Source organism: Mercurialis annua, linkage group LG3 (assembly GCF_937616625.2).
Source record: "Mercurialis annua linkage group LG3, ddMerAnnu1.2, whole genome shotgun sequence".
Lineage (NCBI taxonomy): Eukaryota > Viridiplantae > Streptophyta > Magnoliopsida > Malpighiales > Euphorbiaceae > Mercurialis > Mercurialis annua.
This window is the reverse complement of record NC_065572.1, coordinates 63392680-63415796: the sequence shown is the minus strand read 5'-3', so window position 1 is coordinate 63415796 and position 23117 is coordinate 63392680. Positions and strand designations below refer to the sequence as shown.

At 32.6% G+C, this 23117-nt stretch overlaps 2 protein-coding genes across 3 annotated transcripts; one reads left to right on the top strand and one right to left on the bottom strand.

Moving 5' to 3' along the window:
- Window positions 1–11704: 11704 nt before the first annotated feature.
- Window positions 11705–17639, top strand: LOC126673770 (choline/ethanolaminephosphotransferase 1). Its single transcript, XM_050368031.2, has 20 exons — window positions 11705–11934; window positions 12034–12178; window positions 12626–12635; window positions 12738–12788; window positions 12868–12945; window positions 13068–13143; window positions 13239–13261; window positions 13345–13445; window positions 13679–13773; window positions 13916–13984; window positions 14280–14349; window positions 14437–14500; window positions 14584–14624; window positions 14713–14797; window positions 15998–16060; window positions 16460–16518; window positions 16618–16670; window positions 16816–16888; window positions 17143–17190; window positions 17298–17639. Exons 2-19 carry the CDS (start codon window positions 12042–12044, stop codon window positions 17162–17164), a joined length of 1170 nt encoding a protein of 389 aa, XP_050223988.1. The 5' UTR covers window positions 11705–11934; window positions 12034–12041; the 3' UTR covers window positions 17165–17190; window positions 17298–17639.
- Window positions 17640–18397: 758 nt separating this feature from the next.
- LOC126675472 (uncharacterized) lies at window positions 18398–22294 on the bottom strand. Of its 2 annotated transcripts, XM_050370119.2 has the most exons (8): window positions 21907–22292; window positions 21573–21653; window positions 21409–21468; window positions 20402–20445; window positions 19829–19871; window positions 19660–19731; window positions 19474–19575; window positions 18398–18820 (listed from the first exon to the last, which is right to left on the bottom strand). In XM_050370119.2, exons 1-8 carry the CDS (start codon window positions 22246–22248, stop codon window positions 18701–18703), a joined length of 864 nt encoding a protein of 287 aa, XP_050226076.1. In that variant the 5' UTR covers window positions 22249–22292; the 3' UTR covers window positions 18398–18700. The 2 variants fall into 2 exon arrangements, with proteins under 2 accessions (XP_050226076.1, XP_050226077.1); XM_050370120.2 differs by lacking the exon at window positions 18398–18820 and having other exon boundaries at window positions 19709–19731; window positions 21907–22294.
- Window positions 22295–23117: the final 823 nt, after the last annotated feature.

The window sequence follows — 23117 nt, the reverse complement described above, 5'->3', positions numbered from 1 at the left end:
CGAATCACAAATCGATTTTACTCCACTACTCAATTAAAAATTGAGATTTCTTTTTAGTCTATTAATGAGGATGTTTTAAACTTAACACCAAACTAATACAATAAGTAGTTTTTTAGAAATAAACACAACCTCATAAAGTGATTTTATAAGACTAATCATAAATCCACAAACACTATATGATTAATCAAAGATGATAATCAACAACAACAAAAAGCAATCAATTAAATTGATGCACAATTAATGAAAGAGGTACAAAATTGATTGCTTCAAAGTAGAGTTGTTGTAAGAGTGTCTAACCAAATAAATATGGTGGTTGAAGGATATTTATAATACCCAACAACTCTCCTCCATGTCAATCAAAAGCTGACAAAACTTTATGCATGAATTGCCTAGATCGCAGCCGTGAAGACCCATGTTACGCCCGTAAAGACTCATGTTGTGTCTGCGACTTTGCCACTTTTTAGAATTCTCCAACAGTCACTTGACACATGGCAATCTTTTATTGAGGTATTCAAATATAACCATTTGTCTCTCCAACGACGCTCTCAGTCGCGCACGTGAACCTTGTCCATAACGAAAGGGTATTTTGAAACCTTGAGTCGCGCTCGTGACTTGAGTACATCGCCCGTGAAGCGTGGTTTGCGCACGTGACTTACCATAGGTCGCCATCGCAAAAAACCTCATGTTTCTCGAGGATTTTTTAATTTCCAATTCTCGCTAGAAGACATTGATTTGATCCATGAATTGAGGTATTTTAAGCTTAACACCAAAGTAATACAATTAGTATTTTTTCAGAGCTAAACTCAAACTCACAAAGTGATTTTACAAGACTAATCATAAACCCACAAACACTAAATGATTAATCAAAGATAATAATCAACAAAAAGAAATCAAATTAAACTGATGCACAATTAATGAAAGAGGTACAAAATTGATTGCTTGAGAGCAGAGTTGCTGTTAGAGTGTCTAACCATATAAATATGGTGGTTGAAGGATATTTATAGGATATTAAACTCTCTGGGTCACTCAAGTCTTAGGAAATTTCAAAAAGGTCACTAAAATGAATTTTCTTACAAAATGGTCACTGAACTATACCTTTTATTACAAAAGGGTTCACCCATATAAAACGACGTAAAAATCTAACATGTTTGCTTATGTGGCAAGCCAAAATTACAAAAATGAACATAGTTCAGTGACCTTTTTGTAATAAAAGGAATAACTCAATGATTTTTTTGTAGTTCACAAAAAGTTTATTGTTCTTTTCGTAACAATATAAATATTTTTGTAATAAAATGAATAATTCAGTGACCTTTGTAAGAAAATTGACTTTAATGACCTTTTTAAAATTTCATGAGATTTGAGTGACATAAAGAGTTTAATATCTGATATTTATAATACCCAATAACTCTCCTCTATGTCATTCAAAAGATGGATAAATTGTATGCATGAATTGCCTAGGTCGCACCCATGAAGACCCATGTTAGGCCTGTGAAGACCCATAATGTTTCTGCGACTTTGCCACTTTTCAGAATTCTTCAACGGTCACTTGATACATGGAAATATTTTATTGGGGTATTCTAATATAACTGTTGGTCTCTCCAACGGCACTTTCAATCGTGCCCGCGAACCTTGTCCATAACCAAAGGGTATTTAGAAACCCTGAGTCGCGCTCGTAACTTTACTACATCGCGGCCGTGAAGCGTGTTTTGCATACGTGACTTACCATAGGTTGCCGTCGCAAAAACCTCCTGTTTCTCGAGGATTTTGAATTTCCGATTCTACTAGAAGGCTTCGGTTTGATCCATGATAGTTTTAATAGGTTCCTACACACTAATAAACATTCTTATAATCTTTAAACTGATTGTCCAAGTCAAAGTTAAAGAGATCAAAAAAACTTGGTCCAACAACTCTTTTTGATTTCGACAATCAATTTATTCAAATACTAAGTCAAAGAGAGTTCAAACGAACTTTGTCTCTCGCTCACTTTATACATTAAATATCAAAACATATTTTAAAGGCATAAAGTAAAGATTTTTTTTGAAATTTAGGCATTTGGTAAAATTTGCAATTTTAAAAAAAAATAAATACAAAAATAAATATTTCTCCCCATTTGTTAAAAAAAAGTTAATTAGCATAAATACAAAATACAAAATGAAATTGACAAAGCATATAATATAAGCACAATTTTTGATTAATAGCAAATAGGCATAAGAACACAAGAAATTGCAATATTAAACTCCCTGAATCATTAAATTTAGGCCAGATTACAGAAAGGTCACTAAACGGACTTTTATTACAAAAGTATCACTGAAGTTAACAATTTGTTATAATGGGAAGTCACTCATACAAATCTCACCGTTTTTATGACATGTCTCGCCGGATGTCCACATCATACATGCCTCATATGCCACGTCAAATGAATTTATCTCTAATTAAATATCAGTTTAATAAAAATTTAGGGATCATTTTGGACTATTTACATTAATAATTAAATTAAATTTAATATTAATTCAATTATTATAGTTTTTAACATTAATTAAAACTAAACTAAAATTCTAATTAATTTAATCAAATCGAATTTAACCTAAACCTAATAAATCAAAATTGGCTGTATTTCAGGTGGGAGGACTTGTTCGGCGGTAGCGCTACATCACTAAGAACGGCGACGAGTGCAGATCCTCTCCGGCCAGCAACTACAACTTTTCTTTCTAGACCGGTGACAAGAACGACGGTGGAAGCCCATCTCTCAAAAACCAAACATAATCGTTGAAATTATCAAGATCCAAAATGATTTGAATTTCATCTTCACTGTTGCTTCACCTTCTTCCTCAAATTCATAAACATAATTTCCTGAAAATCATCATTCACACTAACGATTTGAATTTCAAACACAAAACAAAATGATTTTCCAAATCTATAATCTGAAACTCCTAATACCTGTGGCCGGAGACGAACTGAAGAGCGTCGCTGCTCCATCAATGGACGACCGGAAACACCCATCTCTTTTCCTCTCTCTCGTCACTGGTAGATCTCTCCTTTCCGATGAAACAAAATGATAACTTCGGACTTCGGTAACAAAAAAAAACAAAAAAAAAGTATAATACCTATTTTGTAACTAAGTGAAAACCGTCAAATCATTAAAAAAAAATAGCACATGATCTCTTTTAGTTTTGTTAGCCACTTGAGTCCTCAATGTTTTTAAATGATGCAAATAAACACCCAAACTTGAAAAATCATAGAAATAACTACAAATATGAGGGGGCAGGTGTCCAAAAAATAAAATAAAAGGATTTTAGCGGTCTTTTCAAAAATTTAAACAGCTCCTTTGTGAAGTTTAAAATTGTTGAGGACTTAAATGGCAATAAAACTAAAAGTATATGTGCTTTTTTGATAATTTGGAAGGAATTTTTTTTTTGGCGTAATGGGTTTTTTAACCCTTAAACTATACCATTTAACTATATTGTTTTTCCTATTGCACATTTAAACTTCTATTTTTTTGTCAATTTAACCCCTCAAGAAGGGCGTGGATGACATGTGCGGTAATGTAAAAAAAACATGTTGAAATGTGACCCTTAAACTATACCTTTTTAACTTATAAGACTGAATTATTCTTTTTTCTCTATTGAACATCTAAACTTTTATTTTTCGTCCATTTTACCTCTTAAATAAGGCTTAATACATCTGCGTGTCCCTACACTTTTCTGTTTTTGCACATAAGATCCCTGCACTAAAATATCCATCATTAAATCACTGCACTTTAACTTCCATCATCCCCAGGTACCTCTATTGAAGCGAGTGTTGACGCCGTTAACGCACTTTCAGTTTTCTTAATTTTAGATCCCTGCACTTTTATTTTTTTAATGTTACGTCCCTGCACTTTTAAATGTTGAGATTATGTATAAATATGCATTAATTTTTAGTTTAATAAAATTAAATTTAAGTATAAAATATTAAAACTAATATTTTTTAAAGGGTACAAATTTAACATATTTAAATAATAATAATGTCAAAAATTATATCTTTTAATTATTTTATTGAAAATTTCATTCATTCTTACTGAATGTTTAATGTATTATTATTCATCTATAAATAAAACAAATTTATTTATTTATTTTATTATGTTGAAAATAAAAGTGAATTTAATTTTTTTAACAAATAAATATTAACTTAGAGAAATAAAACGAATTTAATATTTTTTATTAAATAATTAAAATAATATTATATACCGATAAATTTTATTTTTTAAATAATATGATAACATCGCACTTAGAGGTGTAAACGGACGTTGATCTTGATATATGTCAAATTCGAAGTTGAGTATGTTATATAAACTTACAAGTTCGAGCTATCTACTTCCATTTTTAAAGGAGACATATCAAGCGGAAGTCTGAATGAATTTCTAATTTCTTAATAATTTTTTATGTTACCTTTAATATTTTTTTTAAACTAATGTTGAATATTTCTTGAGTAAGGGTCACATTCACGAAATATACTCTAATATTTAAATCATATTTATTTTGATAAAATGATTGTTAATATAATTTTATTAAATCTTTAAATTATAAATTACTTAACTTTAAATAAAAAATAAAATTAATTAATTCTTTAATTATATTAAAAAATAAAAGTGAACTAGATTTTTTATTTTTTAAAAGTAAATATTAACTAACCTAAATAAAACTAATTTTAATAGTATTTATTAATTATTAAAATGATTTTTTATATTAATGATTTTTTTTAAATAATATATAACAAAATCGCACTTACAGAAGTAAACAGACGTATTTTCAAAAAAAATAAAACAAGCGTCGATCCTCATATATGTCAATTTTGAATTTGAGTGTGTTATATAAACTTACAAAACAAAGCTGACTGCTTCCGTTTCTGATAAAAATAATAAATAATAATATTTTTATTAATTTAAAAAATATTTTTATTGTTAATTTAAACATTATAAAAAGTTAATTAAATTGAATTAACATCTTATATTATTAATTAAAAATTATATATTTTTTAAAATATATATATTAAAATAAATTTTTATATAAAAACAATTATAAGGACTTTGTTTACATAAAATTAAAGTGTAGGGACCTTATTTGTATATATCAAACTACAAAACTGAATACTAGTCTCATTAACGGCGCGTGTACTGCACGCGTTAACAGAACCTTAACAGAGGGATCTTGAGATGATGGAAGTTAAAGTGCAGGAATTTAATAATGGGATACTTTAGTGCAGGGATCTTATGTGCAAAAACAGAAAAGTGTAGGGACACGTAGATGTATTAAACCCTTAAATAATGAACTAATTTTTAAAAAAGTGTAAATATTTCAATCATATATACACTAAAGAACAATGTCTTTTATATATTATTTAACTTGAAAATACATTATTTACCATTAAAGTAAAATAATTTTCTGTATAAACATTGTTAAAAAGGAGACAAACTTTGTTTATAATTATTGGAATATTAAAAAAACTATTATTACATGTACAAGAAATGGTATTATGAAATTACTTGATTAAATTTAAATATATTTTATTTATTGTTATTATTATTTTTTTGATTTCTACAATCATCAACAATTCTTATCAAAAAATTTGGAACAAATATTTTTGTGGAACTCCATTGCATGGTGCATAAGTTTAGTTCATATGTTTTTAAGCATTTATACTAGATATAATATGGTTGAAATTTAAATAATTGCATTCTTGAGAGATTAAATGGGAAAAAATAATAAAAATTTGGATGTACAATAGAATTAAAATAGTTAAGAGGCATTATAGGTCAAAATAGTATAATTTAGGGTAAAATTATACATTGCTGGTAATTCTTCGCGCGCTGTAAAGCGTATGAATACACACGTTTAGCCACGAGCACGAAAAGAGTCAAGTCGACAAAAAATTAAAATCAAGAGGTTAAATTGAAAAAAATAAAAATTTAAATATGCGAATAGAAAAAAACATAGTTAAAAAGTGTCATAGAGTAAAATGATATAGTTTAACTTAAGAATAAAATAGTAAATAATAATTTTTTTTTGTCCTAAAATTCTTATCCATTTCTAGTAAAAACAATTAAAATTATTTGTGTTACATATCACTCCTGTTTAATATCCACTAATAAATTAGTATTTATTGTTATCTATTAAAAATATATATATAAACAATAGTTAGTGAACATATTAATTAGGGGTAGAATAAAAAAAGTAGGCGATCAACAAAAACAAAGATTGTAAACATTATAATTGTATTTTCTTTAAACCGTGTGATAATGATAAAATGACTACCTCTAATTGAGATGAATAAAGTATTATTTTATGATTAAAAAATCTATTAAGCCAAACATGTTTACCTTTTGCTAATGAAGAATTTAATTTAGGGACTATGTTAACGATTACAAAAGTTGAGTGACTGTCCAGGAAGTTACCCCCAACTTTGATTTATTCCCAAAATGTTGGGAGTCGTGTTGTTGATTGGTCCACCCATTTCTATCAGCAATTAATTGGCCCAAATTACAAAAATATATTTATCTTCATAAAAAATACTAGTATAATTTACTATTTTAAAAGTTTGGATTAAGCTTTTTTTAATTACAGTCGATCCTCTGATAATTAATACATACGGTGGATCAAAAATTTATTAATTATTAGAATTATTAATTTATTGAATTTGTATAAAAAAAATTATAAAAGATTTCATTATTAGCCAATACAATTTTTTTCAATTATATCAATTACTTGTAACCTCTGACTTGTTGTACCATGTTAGCTACAACTCATCGTGACATAGTTAAAAACATGTATTAATTTTATAAAAAAAACATGTATTAAAAGATAACAAATGAAATTCACAATTTTAAAGATCATAATAAAATCGCAATTTAATCTAAAAAATATGGTATTATATTTTGATTTTCGTCTTTCATAAAACTATGCCGCGTCCTCAAATTATGGTCCGACTTCAACATAGAGGATTAAAAATAATTTCTCATTTTCATTTTAATTATCGGGCTAATAATCACCGACGGTCCTCGACCTTTGCTCTAAGCTTCCGTAAACCCCCCAACCTTTCAAAAGCTTCCCTAAACCCCCCAACCTTTATGGCGGCGCTCATTCACGGTCCTTATGGACGAAAATATCCCTACAAAAAAATTTGGCGGCTGGCGGCGCAAAAAAAAAAATTGACGGCGCCACGTCATCATAGGTCCAAAAATATTCAAAAACCCCAAAACACCCTTAATTTAACCAAATCAAAATCAAACCAAAACACCCTAGTTTAATCTAACCAAACCCAAAACAGCCTAATCAGACCATATGGCCAACAACCGCCGCCGGTCCGGCCGCCACCTCAGCCGCCACTTCCGGTCGCCACCTCCGGTCGCCACAATCTGTTCTGATCTGTTCTTCAAGAACAGATTTCACATCTGTTCTTGAAGAACAGAAACAGATGTGATCTGTTCTTAGAACAGATCTAGAAATCAGATCTGTTCTAAGAACAGATCTGTTCGTCTTCTCATAAGAGGCAACAATCTCACCATTAAAGAACTGGCCATCTCCTCCAAGCACCTAATCATCAAATTCTCCTCATTGGCCGGTAAATGGCTAGTCGAAGATCTCAAGTCTTCCAACGGAACAACCATCAACTCAACGCCTGTTCCTCCTTTCACTCCCGTCCCTATCCATCACGGCGACGTTTTGAAGCTCGGCGAAGAAACTTCTATTCTCGTTCACTTTTTTACTCAGGTAGAGGAGACCGACGAGGAGAAGCCGTCTCAATTGAGACGCAATCCGAGACGAAAAGGTCAGGAGATATCAGCGGTGAAAAATGACGGCAATGCGGCGGTGGTGATTCAACCAAAACTGTCATGACCCAAATTCATGGATCACGACCGGCGCTAGGGAATGGGAGTGGTTGCTCCGAAACCCGTAGCAAGCCTGAAAACCATTATAAATTTTTTGCGTTTTAAAACATGAAAAGGTTTGCAACCTCGTTGCGGAAACACTTTAACACCTTTATTAAAAAACGCGATCGCAATTCAAGATCATATATCACATATGATCTGTTTTCAGAAAATATCGTTAAAACCTTTTTCTCGTTTAACGTAAACACATTTCTGAAAACTGGGTCTTAAGACCCTGATTGTATTTCAAGAAATCAGAGCGCAAACATCAATCTCAGCTGACGCACCTGCTCTGTTTTCAATACAATCCTAAAATGCTAAATCATGAAACCAGTGTATCTCTCAAACAACTGGTCCAAGCATTTTAGAAAACACGCAGCTTTTCAAAACTTATATCTTATATACAGTAGTTCAATCAGAGTTTATCAAAATAGTTTGAACTACTGTAAACAGAAAGACAGACTTCCCGTACCCAACTACTTGCAGCTCTAGAGGTATGACTGACATTGACTTCCGGAATTATTGTGGAAGTCCGACCTCGTACTTGATTACCTGAAAGGTAAACATTGGGGAGGGTCAGAAATATAAATATTTCTGAGTGAGTTTGCATATTTACAATTGAATATTTAAATCGCATATATGTAAAACATTTGTACATATCAAAAATATTACCAATTAGTCGATCCAGATGAAACGCTACAAGACAGACTATTGTATGGGTCTCAACCTACACAATATAGGCCTTAGACCGTGAACTGAATCACTGCCGTCTAAGCCGGGTGTCTGGACCGTAACCGTGAAACTGCCATCACAGTACTGCCTGTGACCGTAACCGTTACTGCCATCTCAGACTGTTAAGTCAGGGTCGCTAGCACTTCCAACGCCCAATGACATTAACTGACCTCTATGTCAGACACAGGCTCGTATCGAGAAACACTACTGGTGATCACACAGTCCTATTGACAACCAATAGGAAGCTTGTTCCAATGGATCTTTCATGGTTAAGTTATACTAGTGCGATTTGTTATTTAAAAACAGTTTAAATATAAATATTCAAAAGTAAAAACCACAAAGTAAAACTCACAGTACTGTCGTCCCCATTTTTAAAAACGTAAGCTCCAAGCAAACTTGTCAGTCAAACACGTTGGTGTTTGGCTCACTAGATCGACCACTCGTCGGATCTAATTAAAATTCAAATGTCAAAATACATTAGACATTGAATTTTAACTCTAGTCCTATCGTATAAACGATAGACTCAATAAACAAACTCTGACACTATAAACATCGCATATAAACTCATCTCAATATTGAACTTCTCGTTCAATATATAGTACCACTCTTGGTATGGACTTATAGTCCTTTTAACATTAATCACTTTGATTAGCGTAGGACTTTATTAAAACATCACATTGTTTTAATAAACCAACTATCCTCAAACGTCTAGGTTCTTTTTAACCTTTTAAACGTATCAACTAACGTTTCAGAAGTCCCTTGAATCAACAATCGAGTATACAACTCGAACTAGGACGAAAACGTCCAAATACCGGACCTCCGACTCGCTGTGCGTCCGCACAGAGGGGCCTGTGCGTTCGCACAGCAGAGCTGTGCGTCCGCACAGCCCTGGTTGTGCGCTCGCACAGCCTTTCCCTGGGCTGTGCGCACGCACAGCTAGCCTGTGCGCCCGCACAGCGCTTTGGCTGTGCGTGTGCACAGCCACGGGAACACTCCCCGGGCCAAATTCGACGTGTTTCCGATGCTCTGGAACATTCAAAAATATTAATTCAACACTCTACTACACAATCCAATTCAATTCTATTATTAAAACGTCGAACTGATATGTACGCGATCGATTCGATACGTTTACCGTTTAATATCGAATATATAATTAATATATATCGAAATAAATATCGTATACGAGATTAATACCTCGATTACTACTTGATTCGTTGAAGAATCGGAGTCGGAATCGCGAAATGGATCGCGTCGCGCCGCCCTCGGCTTGCTATAACTAGCAAGCACGTCAACCATCTTGACGCAGAGAAATGAGATGCCCCCCTCACTTCTATATATAGGCATTTGGAATGGCTAAAGTACCATTTGGTACTAGCTCAATCATGCACTTTAACTCTAATTTTAATTAGTCGTCCGTAATCCAAACGGAGACTAATTCCAAATTCCGTCAAACTTTACCCAAAAATCCAATAAAATACAAAACGAATAAAAATATAATTTTTATTCGCATCCGACTTATATTTTATTTTTAATAAATCTCCAAAGATTTATTAGGTCCAAATCAGTCCCACTTAAATAAAATTACTACGTCCAAATTTAATAAAAATTGGACCGTAACTTCTTCGAATTATTTCGCGAATAATGACACCAAAATTATTCGCTCGGGACTTATATATTATTTTATTTTCAATTTAGAAAATCTAATACCATTTAATTAGTTTATAATTAAAACTAATGAAAGTAAAGAATTGAGGGACTAAAGGAAGCCTTTTTCCTTATTAGCCACCGCCTCACTATTCTTATTCTTTTTATTTTCTTTATCTTTTAATATATATATATATATATATATATATATTTATATATATCTTAGCGTATATTCGTCCATAACTCGTCGAGCTTTCTGAATTTCGACATTTTAATTTCGGGGTTTTGTCCGAAATCTTAAACTCTCCATTTAGAGTAGTACATTGATATTTTAATTATCAATATATTTTTATCAACGACGCCCAGTCGTATTCTCTATTACATTAATCTCGTTCATATCCTTTTATTAAAATTTAAATTCTCGATTTAAATTATAAACTCCAATTATTACGATATTCTTTTACATATACGTATAAATTAAATTTACGTTTAAATTTAATTTACGTATTCCGAATTTATTAAATCACTTTCCTGATTTAATTTAATAACCTTAAATGGTTAAACCTTATTATTACCATTTGACTATTAAACTTGGTCTTTCCGAATATTTTTCTTAATATTCGAAATCTCAAAATATTATTTTTAATATTTTGATTACTCCAATTTGACCTCGTGGCATATTCTAATTACTTAAAATTACGGGGTATTACAAAAACCTAGGAGACCAGGGAGGCCGCCGAAAGCACCGCAACCGCCACTAGTAGCAGCAGCTAGGGTTTTGGATGAGGATAAAGGATTGTTAGGGTTAGGGTTACACGAGGGAGATCTGTTCTTAGGGTTACACGGTGAAAAATGACGGCAGTGCGGCGGTGGTGATTCAACCAAAACCTAGGAGACCAGGGAGCTAAGAACAGATCTGTTGATCTGTTCCAGATCTGTTCCAAGAACAGATCTGGGTTTTCAGATCTGTTCTTATAACATATGGTCGCCGGAGATGACGACCGGCGACTGTACCGGCGGCGGGTGGATGGTGGATGGTGGTTTGGTTAGTTTGGTTCATTTTTTTTTTGGTTTGGTTGGATCGAATATGATTGAATTTTGGTTTGATTAGCTTATTTTAGGGGTATTTTGGGGCTTTCATTTTTTTAAAAAAATTATGACATGTCAGATGACGTGGCGCCGCCAGCCGCCAATTTTTTTTTTGTAAGGGTGTTTTCGTCCATAAGGACCGTGAATGGCGCCGCCACAAAGGTTGGGGGGTTTAGGGAAGCTTTTGAAAGGTTGGGGGGTTTACGGAAGCTTAGAGCAAAGGTCGAGGACCGTCGATGATTATTAGCCTAATTATCGTTATGCTTTGGGCGGGACGGACCGAGTTAAAACTTAAAGTAGAAGGAACAAATAAAGGGAACAAAAATATATAATTATTTTGCTCTTTTTTCAGTTCACACCCAAAAATTAAAAAAAAAAATCAATTATTCTCACAGAGAAAAAAAAATCCAAAATCTAATTCAATCAGTCTCCATTGATTCCGATCGCTAAAACAATACAAGAAATTACCCTTATAAACCGTTCACTTCTCTCTCGCCGCTGAGATTTAGATCTGCTGTATACACTCATTTCTAATTCCAGATCCATTTATTCATCACTAACCCAAGGTTTTTGCGGAAATTATTGGTTCAATTGGTTTGCTATCAGTCTTTGTGTTTGTTTTTTGAATTAAGTTTCTGATTACAGTGATTGTGTTTGTATTGCAGGGAGAAAAATGGGGTATATAGGGTCGCATGGGATATCAGCACTGCACAGATACAAATACAGTGGAGTAGATCACTCTTACGTCGCTAAATATGTTCTGCAACCCTTTTGGTCGCGTTTTGTTAACTTCTTCCCTCTTTGGATGCCGTTAGTACTTCAATTTCTCTCATTTTTTTATATAAACTGTATACTAAGTAGCACGGGCACTTCATTCAATCAACATGTCCTGTTTCAGAAACATTTCGGACAAGAAACTTCACTTTTTGCCTAGGAAACGTTAAAATAACACTGTTTCGATGTATCCAAGTCTCCCGGTGTCCGTGCTATAAGCTAACTTTTCTAATTTTAGTGTGTATGTACTTTGCATAACTCAAATCCTATAAAGTTTCATTTTGTTGAATAAAGTTTTTGTACTATATGTATAATTGTAGAGTTGCATGATTCCTAATTGAAAGGTAAAACCTTTAATCATGCAAAACTGAGCTGTAAGTTAGTTTGTAATGCTAATTCAATAATGCTTCAAATTTAATAATTTACTAACTATTTTTTCTTTGTTTTTGTTTGGGGTTTGTAATCTGCCTCTGGATTCTGCAGTCCGAACATGGTATGATAAAAAGAAGACGTTAATTTGCTGTAATAGTGATTGTTTTGCTAGCTTCTGGTTGCTAATTGGTTCTGCTGTTTCTGGTTTTTTTCCTTAATTTAGATCACACTTATGGGATTCATGTTCCTACTTACTTCTGCTCTGCTGGGCTATGTAAGTAGCAAGTATCTTTGTCTTTTCTTTGCTTTTGTGTTTTCAAAGATGAGGAATTGTAACTTTTCATTTATGCCAGATATATTCACCTCACTTGGATACAGCTCCACCAAGATGGGTTCATTTCGCACATGGATTGCTTCTGTTCTTATATCAGGTTTAGTTTTCAATTTAAATCTGTTGCTGTTGTAACTATGTCTGGTGTGCTGTGTTGGTAGACTAAGTAGACTGTCTTATATCTACTATGGCTTTAACTGGCTTCTCTCTTTAATTTTCTAGACTTTTGATGCTGTTGATGGCAAACAAGCACGGCGGACAAACTCCTCAAGTCCACTGGGAGAACTTTTTGACCACGGTGATGAGCTCTGTTATTCTTTGACTTGCCATTCTGTTAAAAAATTAATGTTCAATGTTGCTGAATTTATTTTTGGTGGTTTCAAAATACTGCAGGATGTGATGCGCTTGCATGTGCGGTATGTGTTTTTCATCTTTAATTGTTATGTGCTACCAAGTAGCAATTGCACCTTGGTTCAAAATCTGCTCTTACTGTCCACAGTTTGAAGGCATGGCTTTTGGCAGCACTGCCATGTGCGGAAGGGACACTTTCTGGTTTTGGGTTATTTCAGCTGTTCCATTTTATGGTGCAACTTGGGAACAGTTAAGTGTTGTTCTTTTTAATGTATGAATTGAATGATGTAGTATTGACTGAATGAGTTCTATTTTCTTTTTCTTTTGTGTCTAAGTTTGTTTGTGTTCTTGACCTCCTTTTTATTTGTTTTTTTTTTCTTGACCACTACATATTTTTGGTTTCATGTTCTCTGAGGGAAGTTCTTATGACATAATTTGTATTTACACTGACTACTTGAATATTTACTTGTTCTTTGATCCAGCTTCTTTACAAATACACTGATTCTTCCAGCAGTTAATGGACCTACAGAGGGTCTGATGCTAATTTATGTGGCTCATTTTTTCACAGGAATAGTTGGTATTGTCTCTCTATTCCTTATACAAATATTATTGGAGATGTTTTATCAATAATATAATGGACTATTTCTTTACTACTTCTCTCTGTGCTTTGTCTATTATTACTTTCATGCTAACTTGATTTTTTTCCCTTCGTTTTAAAGGTGCTGAGTGGTGGAGTCAGCACTTCGGGAAGTCTTTACCCTTTTTAAGTTGGGTGCCAATTATTAGTGGTAAGAATTATGAATTTTTTGTTATTAAACTTTTGTTTTGCTTTCATCTCTTATCATGTGCTTATAGCCTTATACCTTAGAATGCAGTTTCCATAAAGTGAACAATACATGATTAGCCATTGATCACCATCTTCACGGTTCAGCTTTATATTTACGTTGCCGATTACTACTTTCATAACGCCATTCCTTTTTTGACACATTTTGTTTCTCTTTACCTGTAAATTGCCTTTCTATCAATACTTTTAGGTTGTTGGAACTAATATTTGAATATTTTTGTGGACTTTCTGTATGCCAGAAATCCGAACATACCATGCTGTTATGTTCTTAATGGTAGCATTTGCTGTTATACCGACCGTAACATTCAAGTAAGCAGTCAAATATTTATGAAGTGTTGAAAATTGTAAGTAACTAATGCATTTCTTATCCTCATCTAATATAATGCTTTTTCACAGTGTGCAAAATGTCTACAAGGTTGTTCAGGCAAGAAAAAGCAGCATGTTATTGGCATTAGCCATGGTATGTTTATAATGTTTAGAACCTTCAATTTCTTATTTATATTTATGCTTTGGAGATGTCTTATACTTCTTTATTCTTACCAGCTTTATCCGTTTGCCGTGCTTATGGTAGGCGTCTTGGTATGGTATGACTCGACCTGCAATACTTTCATGTATATAGTCTATTCTCAAGTTGCATATTTATCTTTATTGAGGATATCACATCTTATGCAGGGATTATCTGTCGCCATCTGATTTAATGGGAAACTATCCTCATTTAGTTATCCTGGGAACTGGACTTGCATTTGGATTTCTTGTGGTAAGATGCTTTTTCTATTTCAGTAACATATTTTTAGTCAATGTATGTCTTTTTTAAATTTATGTTCATTCTAATATAAATATTTGATGACTTTTAGCTTTATTTATTTTAAGGAAGTTAGTCGATTTTGAAGAAAGAAAAAAATAAATCGCATACTGGCTGCTTGATATGTCGTGTGGGCCTATTTATTGTTACCTCATAATAAAACAACTAGACACATTAATGGACATGGAATTTGCAATTACATTTCTTTATAAATTGCACTATGTGGTGCTTTCAGAGTTTAGAGTAATACGGTGCTGTTGTGCTGATGTTACATACTCAATCCTACTGATGAGTCGTCGTGTAGTAACTTTTAGTGAAGTAGTGCTCCGACCATGAGTGGAAAAGGGGTTTATGAACTATAGCGATTTCTGCGCAGGAGAGCACCAATTTACGGAAATACTGAATTGGGACTCTTAATTAATTTTTTTTATCTCAAATTCTCAATATCCACTTAATCCCTAGCATTGCAAACTGCAGATATGATTGGCTATATATAAATAAAAATTAGTTGAATCAATGAAGTCAGTGAACAAGAAAATGCATATTCATGCACTATTGTAATTTTTTAGGCAAATGTTCTGTGGGCTTGTGCTCTTGGAAAATAAAGTTCATTAAGCTGTAATTTTTTTTAATTTATATAGTTTTAGTCAGTTTAGCATCTCGGTGACAGTGGGGTTGAATCGGGGAGTATCTAGTTTGTTTCTTTCATGTGTTTTTTTATGTTTACTCAAATCTCGTCTCAACTTCATCTGTTTTGAGCTGGGTTAACTGTCAAGTAACTAGTCAACCTTGCAGTATTTATTAGAGGTTGCATGGGCTTACTTTATGATGTTTTTTAAATTTTAATATTGAATTTAGTTTGCAATTGCTCAATTTCAGGTTAAGTATTTTAGGCCATTTGTGTCGCATCACATTTCATCTGTCCCTAATTCTTCTATGCCATGTTCTTTCAGGCAGACTTTGATTGGTTTAATAGATGGTCTTTTTTTAATTCATCATGGGGTAACTTTGCCTTTGTGTGCATTATCAAATGTTAAAAAGATATAATCATATAATAGATCTAACTCTTTTGGAATAATAAGATTTAAGTTAGCAAAAACAAAAAAGTAGTTAATAAATTTGTATGTTGTGCTGAAAGAAAGTTTGCTTTCACAGGGGAGGATGATTCTGGCTCACTTGTGTGATGAACCAAAGGGGTTGAAAACAAACATGTGTATGGTACGTAATTATTGAATTCTATAATATAAAATCATTCAGTAGTGCCCTAGATTACTCATATGCGCTAATTTAAAGATTTCATCTGACAAGTATGTTTTTTCTTCGTTTTCTAGTTTTTGTATATCATTAGCATGTTTATCCTTGTCTGAATTGGAATGTCTATCAAAAATGTCAGATAGACGTTAATCACTCGGATATCCTAGCTTCAAATGAAGCATTCATGTCCTTGTGTGAGGCGTCTAATGAATGCTCATGTGTTCCTGTATTTAGCAGCTAGCTGTTGAGGAACTCCTTTTATTGTCTGCTGACGTTTTACTATTTGTGTTTGAGGGATCTATCATGTATTTGGTTAAAGACTGAAAAATGAAGGTCTAAGATTAACTTTTTTAATTTCTGCAGTCATTATTATATCTGCCACTTGCCATTGCAAATGCCCTAACAGCCAGATTGAATGATGGGTATGTGACAATGAATCATATGCTGCTAATGCACATCTCTTTTGAGTCTTAATGAATTTTCTGTGATAGTAATGTGGCCCATCCCGCTTTCTGTTGCAGAGTTCCTTTGGTCGATGAGTTTTGGGTTCTACTTGGTTACTGTGTATTTACAGGTATGTTGCTTGTATACTGAGAAAATGCATTGAACTCGGTTTGCTTTTGAAGCTCTTATGAACATGTATATATAATACAATATTTAGCTGTTAGTGTATGTTGTTGTGTTCATATTTTGATGTCACAATTGTTTTCTTACCTCAGTGGGGCTCTATTTACATTTTTCCACATCAGTCATTCATGAAATCACAACGGCCTTGGGAATCAATTGCTTCAGGTGAGAATTTCGGTGCCATGAAATGCATTGAAATTGATACTTTTTGGTACAAAGCTTTTGTTTAAGTTTCTGCTCTTATTTTTCGGTGGTTTTGGCTCTATGAAATGCATCGTCATGTTACAGTTTTTATTTCAAAAAAATGATTCTCGGATATTCATACTTGCACCATCAGGTGTTAAGTTAGAAGAATCCTTTGCTTTTGTGTTGCTGAAGACAGGACTACTAACTTTCATCGCTTATTTTTTATTTTACAGGATAACTAGGAAAGAAGCTTGAAAAAAGTTGTAGGTTTGGATTTTTTGGTAATGTCCTTACCTTTTTCTTATTTAATATTGACCTGTAACATATGGTTAAACCTGTAACATATGGTTAAACCTGTAACATATGGCTTTTAATTTGTGTTAAGCAGTTTGGACTGCTTTGAATGGATGGGATTTTTTGTACGATTCGACTCTTCATTCCGCTGGCAAGTGAGGAGTAATTCAGCAAATTGATAATGATTGACTCATCTTTTTGGTGCAATATTAAATGGTAGGATTGTAACATGATCCAGGGCAGTCTGGTTCAACAATATTGTTATAGATTAATTATTTGTCACAGTAGGGCATGCAATTTGTGGCATACAAATGCTTTCATAATTATTTCTATGGTTTAAATTCTGAAAATGTAGTAGTGATCTTAGCTGCAATTTAGCTTTACGTTTTTCCAACAGCAGCTGCATGCTGGATCTAATTAATGTGCGCGTTGTGTATGTGTACAGTTTTATAATTTATTTAGTGGACTAATTAGATTTAAGGCTTAATTTTTTAAAAAACCCCCACCTTGCATTTTTTTTTCGTTTATACCCTGACCTTGTAAAAACACCATTTGTACCCAATTTTGAATTTTTATGTTTCATCTCTACCCAAAAGCATTATATTGCATTTTTTTCATTTGAAAAAGAGTTTAAAACAATCCTTCATTTTTAACTTATATACTAATTAGATATTAATGTTATTAATAGTATTAAAATACCATCTTTTTCAAAAAAATAAAAATAATAATTCTTTTTTAATTTTTTAAAAAAATATTCTCTTTTTTTCCTAATTTTTTTAATTTTTTTTAATGTTTTAAAAATATTTCCGACAAAAAAATTAAAAATAATCATAATTTTTTTTAATTTTTTTTATTTTATAAAATTAAAAAAATTAATTAATTATTTGGATGTATTTGATTATTTTTTAAGTTTAAGAATTTATTTGTATATTTTAAAATAGAAAAAAGTATGTTTTAAACTCTTTTCCAAATGAAAAAAGTACAATTTAATGCTTTTGGGTAGGGATTAAACATAAAAACCCAAAATTAGGTACAAATGGTGTTTTTACAAGGTCAGGGTATAAACGAAGAATAAGTGCAAGGTGGGGTTTTTTAAGGAATTAAACCTAGATTTAATTAGTTAGATCAGTTTATTTTTGCCGGTATGAAATTAATAGACTACTTCGAATGATAAATGACGGTGAGAAAAAGTGAAAGAAAAAAAATACATTCATTCACATTTTAGAGTTGAGTAAAACTTCATTACAGCTTTGGCATTTTGCACTATAATAACTAATGAATTTTACAATACAGAGTAAGCGTGACTGGTTGATTACGAACAGCCTTCATTCATATATGGTAATCGGGTGAGGAGAAGAAACAAAATGAAGTTATGATGATTGTAGTGCTAAGTTGAATGGCAATTGAATTTCTGCTAGTACTACTGTATAATCCTGAGCAAGACTTCAAATTTTTTGTGGCCACCTGAACATGATGCCATAACAATGCTGACTGTACTTACAATGCTTTCTCCAGCCATTTTGGCAATCTCAATGAATCTCTCATCCCGAGCCGTGTAAGAAACACGGAATATAAAAGGTGTAGTAAAAACACGAAAGACGCACTATTCAGCAATACCTGTTTCACAATTAGACATTTAAGCATGGCATACATTTAGTGAAAATGGACATACACGTAAATTCCAAGCCTTTATGTGCATTAGAAATTTAATTGATCTTATTCTTCTTTTTACTTTAGGCTGACTTGAATAATTATTTGCTTCCGTAGCTGAATTACTGATGTTAGAAACAAGGGTTAATTCCATAAAAAATCACGACCTTTACACGAATTTTCATTTTAATCACGACTTTTAAAAGTTGCCATATAAAACCACGACCTTTCAATTTTTTTCAAATCTATCACCAAATCAATTTTTGGTGTATTTTTGATGACGTGGCCACCATAATCTGGTAGATTTGAAAAAAAATGAAAGGTAAAATTCACCGGAAAAATAGTCGGTGATAGATTTGACAAAAAATGAAAGGTCATGGTTTTATATGGCAATTTTTAAAAGTCGTGATTAAAATGAAAATTTGTATAAAGGTCGTGATTTTTTATGGAATTAACCCTAGAAACAATAATAGCTTATTTTCTGCTTCTGTAAGTTGGTTATAATCATCACAGGGTTGGTCAAATTTGTCAAGCGCGTAGGTTTTGATCATTTCAGTCGTTTAGTGTAAATATAATGAAAAAAAGACTATTGGAAGAAAGGAGGTGTTTATCGATATTACCAGGATCCCAAACAAGGTGTAAATCAGATTCATTGATGGAATTGTATTGACACCAATCACAGAAAATATAACCGTCAGAGAAGCATGAATGTTTATCGTAATCTACAAGGAAATGAGAGAATCGTCAGAAAAGTGTATGCTGAAGCAGAATAAAGAAAGACTATGGGATGAAAAGTAATCAATTACCAAAGCAAGTATGTTTTCTCTTATCAAGAATGAGGTTAAGAAGACATACCCCATGGCACCTGATGCTCGAGCCTGCATTTAAAGAAAGGTCTATTAAGTGAGAGATTCAAACAAGCCATTGCTCGGAATGGAATAAATGAAATCTAAGGCCAAAGGGAGCAAACAATACAATTGTGCATGCGAGTATAGAAAGACCCCAATCCGCTTTCAACCTGAAAAGATCCAAAAACCAAAGAAACGGTCACCTAGAATTGAATGATCACTTATATTTCTTGTCCAGCTAGGGCATTTAAACTTTGATGCATGTCAAAAGAACAGCTGAAATCCCATAAATATCATTTCCCTAACAAAGCCAGTCATTTAGAATTCACATGCATTAATTCAGGACTGCTGCTACTAAATATAAAATTTCTACCGCTTCTTGATGGTCAGCATTCAGATGCTAGTGAGATATTAACACGATATGTATTTCACTGCACAAGGCAGTGAAACAAGTGTGCCTCGTCAAAAAAATTAAATTATGGCAGAATTACTTAAAATCAGCAATTAATTTAGAAATAAAAGAGTGCCGTTAAATATTTTGTTATACACTAACAACTACCATGTCATTGTGTAAATCAATATGTATAATAATACCAGCAGCTACCCAAATATTGCATGAAAATCACAAGTTCTCAGAATAAGGGAGGACATGGGCGAACAATAATTGCAATTGATAAATGTAAAGCTTGTAATCTCATACCTCCACAAAGAACCCATTGTGAAACCAACTACGCCATGTGTTAGCTGGAAAAAAAAAGTACAAGCATGTAAATCATCAATTTTTCTACCCAGGACAACAGGCTTATGAATTCGTCATAGAAAACTAGATCACTTGGCACATCATTTTTGAAGTTTTCAGAAATATATAGTGAAGGAAACTTGTATAACTTATTTAACATGCTCAAAAACTAAGATGTGCTTTCAGGGGTAAGAAAATTGGACTACAGAGTAACAGAAATTCACAAAATAAAAGGAACTGGAGTTAAACTTTGCTTATTTTCGCAAATGGAATAATCAAATAGCGGCTTTTGACCTAAAGTAATTGCTGTTCCTAAACAGGTTTCCGCCGTTTTGTTAAATTGGGAGTCAAGAATATTGTATAAGCACATCGAAGGCATCCCCTCTTCCCCCAACCATCAAAAACATAGAAATCTAACGAAAAAAATTGACAACATTTTCATGCTTCTCCCCTACATGTTACTTTAAGAGAAATCAATTCTCTCACAACGTTTTAGATCATTCTTGATTGAACTAGGTTGAAGAGATAAACTAGCTTGCAACTCTAGAGTAAGTCTTTCAATTTTCTGAAATGTGGAAGTTGAAGATTATCGGTTTTCTTTTACCCTTTCAAAATGTGACTCCTCTTGGTGAGTTGACATGCTGTGGTGGTCCGGTCACTAACCACAGCTGTGCCATAGTCTCGCAGAATTATAACTTGCCAATTTCTGAAATGTATGATAATGATAGCAAGTTAAACTATGGCTAAGGAATATATTTTTTATTTCAGACAACGGACAGTTTTCTTCATATTGAAAAGCCAAAAATATTTGGCCAAGTTCTCGGTCATCCTGCCATGCCACATTAAATCTCAATCATCACAAATACAAAGTGCAACCAAAAGATTCAATAACAATCTCCAACATTAAGATCCAAGAGCACGAGGATACAGCAATAAGGCAATGCTAAATATGATAAGATGTAGCTCACCAGATATGTTAAAGCTTTCAGCGGACCAGACAAGACAAACAAAAGCATAGCTGTCGCGACCTGCGAGAATTCAACATTAGACCAATGATAATGAATCATTCACAATAATTAGAAAAACATTAAATTTTGAACTTCTACAAAGCAAGTTATAGCTGGTCATAAACCATTGTCTTCCTTCCACCAGCAACGCCCCATCGCAATGAAGAGATTACTATAGGCAGTGAGAAGAAGCATCCAAAATAATTCTGCACAAAACCAAATTACAATGAGATAACATAGTACATAAACATTTCTACATGGTAGGTAAAACCAAAAGAATGAAATCTTAAATCAAATGCCAAGAACTTCATTTCTTATTCAATTGAAAGATTATAACTTTAACCATTAAAGGGCATGAAAATAATTCAAATACAGTAAAAAGGCTCAATTAAAGAAGTAAAAAACAATAACAATCCAAACCCACAAAGCAAACAACTTGAAATGATCAAGAAACCAAACCTCAATGGATAAAGAAACGCTCAAGAAATAAACAAGACCAGAAACAGCAGCAAACATAGAGCACTCCACCAGTCTAAGAGTATTCTGATAAACTGCACCATCTTGAGCCAAGTATTCAAATTCTTTTCCACTAGCATACCCATCTTGTAGTTGTTCTTTATTGTCAAAAAATGAAGGTTCAGCTTTTGAAAAGCTTGAGACTTTGAAGGTGGGTGTGGAGGGAAGTGGCAAAGGAGTGAAGGGCTTGAATGGGAATTTGAATTCATGAGGAATTGAGTGAAAATGGGAGAAATGGAAATTGTGGGAGTGGAAGACATGGGAGTTGAGTTTGAGGAGGTTCATGTTTGTTAGTTTGTTTTGTTTTTGTTGGGTTAGATTATAATGTAAGAGCAAATTTTAGAGGAGTGGTGGAGTGGAGTTCTGGGTTATTATGGGCCTTATTTCTTGTGAATCGTTCTTTTTTGGATTGGAGTTATAGGCTCATTGGATTTGTGATCAAGGCCTAGTTATTCAAATCAAGATGAGTAATGCTTCTGAGCTTATCTAGTCCAACATTTTGATGATGATAGCCGTTTATCAAAATTAATCATCCGAACGGAAGCCGTCAATGACCTCCACCTCGACAAATTTTATTAATGAATAAGTGTCATCTCAGCATCCTGTATGAATTTAGAAAAACATAAAAAATAATAATATTTTTATGACAAGTTTTAAAGATATGGTTAAATAAAAAACATATAAACCGGTAAATTTTTATTATATAACCCATATTAAAAATATACTCCAACAGTCCATAAAAGATAAACTGATTTTTCGAAGTCTTATTTTTATTTTTAAAATCGGTAAGTAGATACATATTTAAAAGGGTTATTGTTATTAAATACGGCACCTTTATCTTTTTTTAAGTGCAATTTAAAAAACGTCTCACCTCGCATCTTAGTCTTTTTAAATTTTCATCTTATAGCTCAGTTACCATTTCATTGTTATCATCCGTAAAAGATGATGTCGTTTTTGCCGTTTGAATGAGCAAAATAATATCGTATAAGGTACTTAAATTATATATACTACAAAATAAAAATTGTGATATATAATACCACATCTTCAGAATGTGCTTAATTTGAAAAATACAAAAATAAAAATATTTTATTGACAATAATTCTATTTAAAATGTCTTCAATTGAATAAGTTTTACCAACTAAATTACATTGATG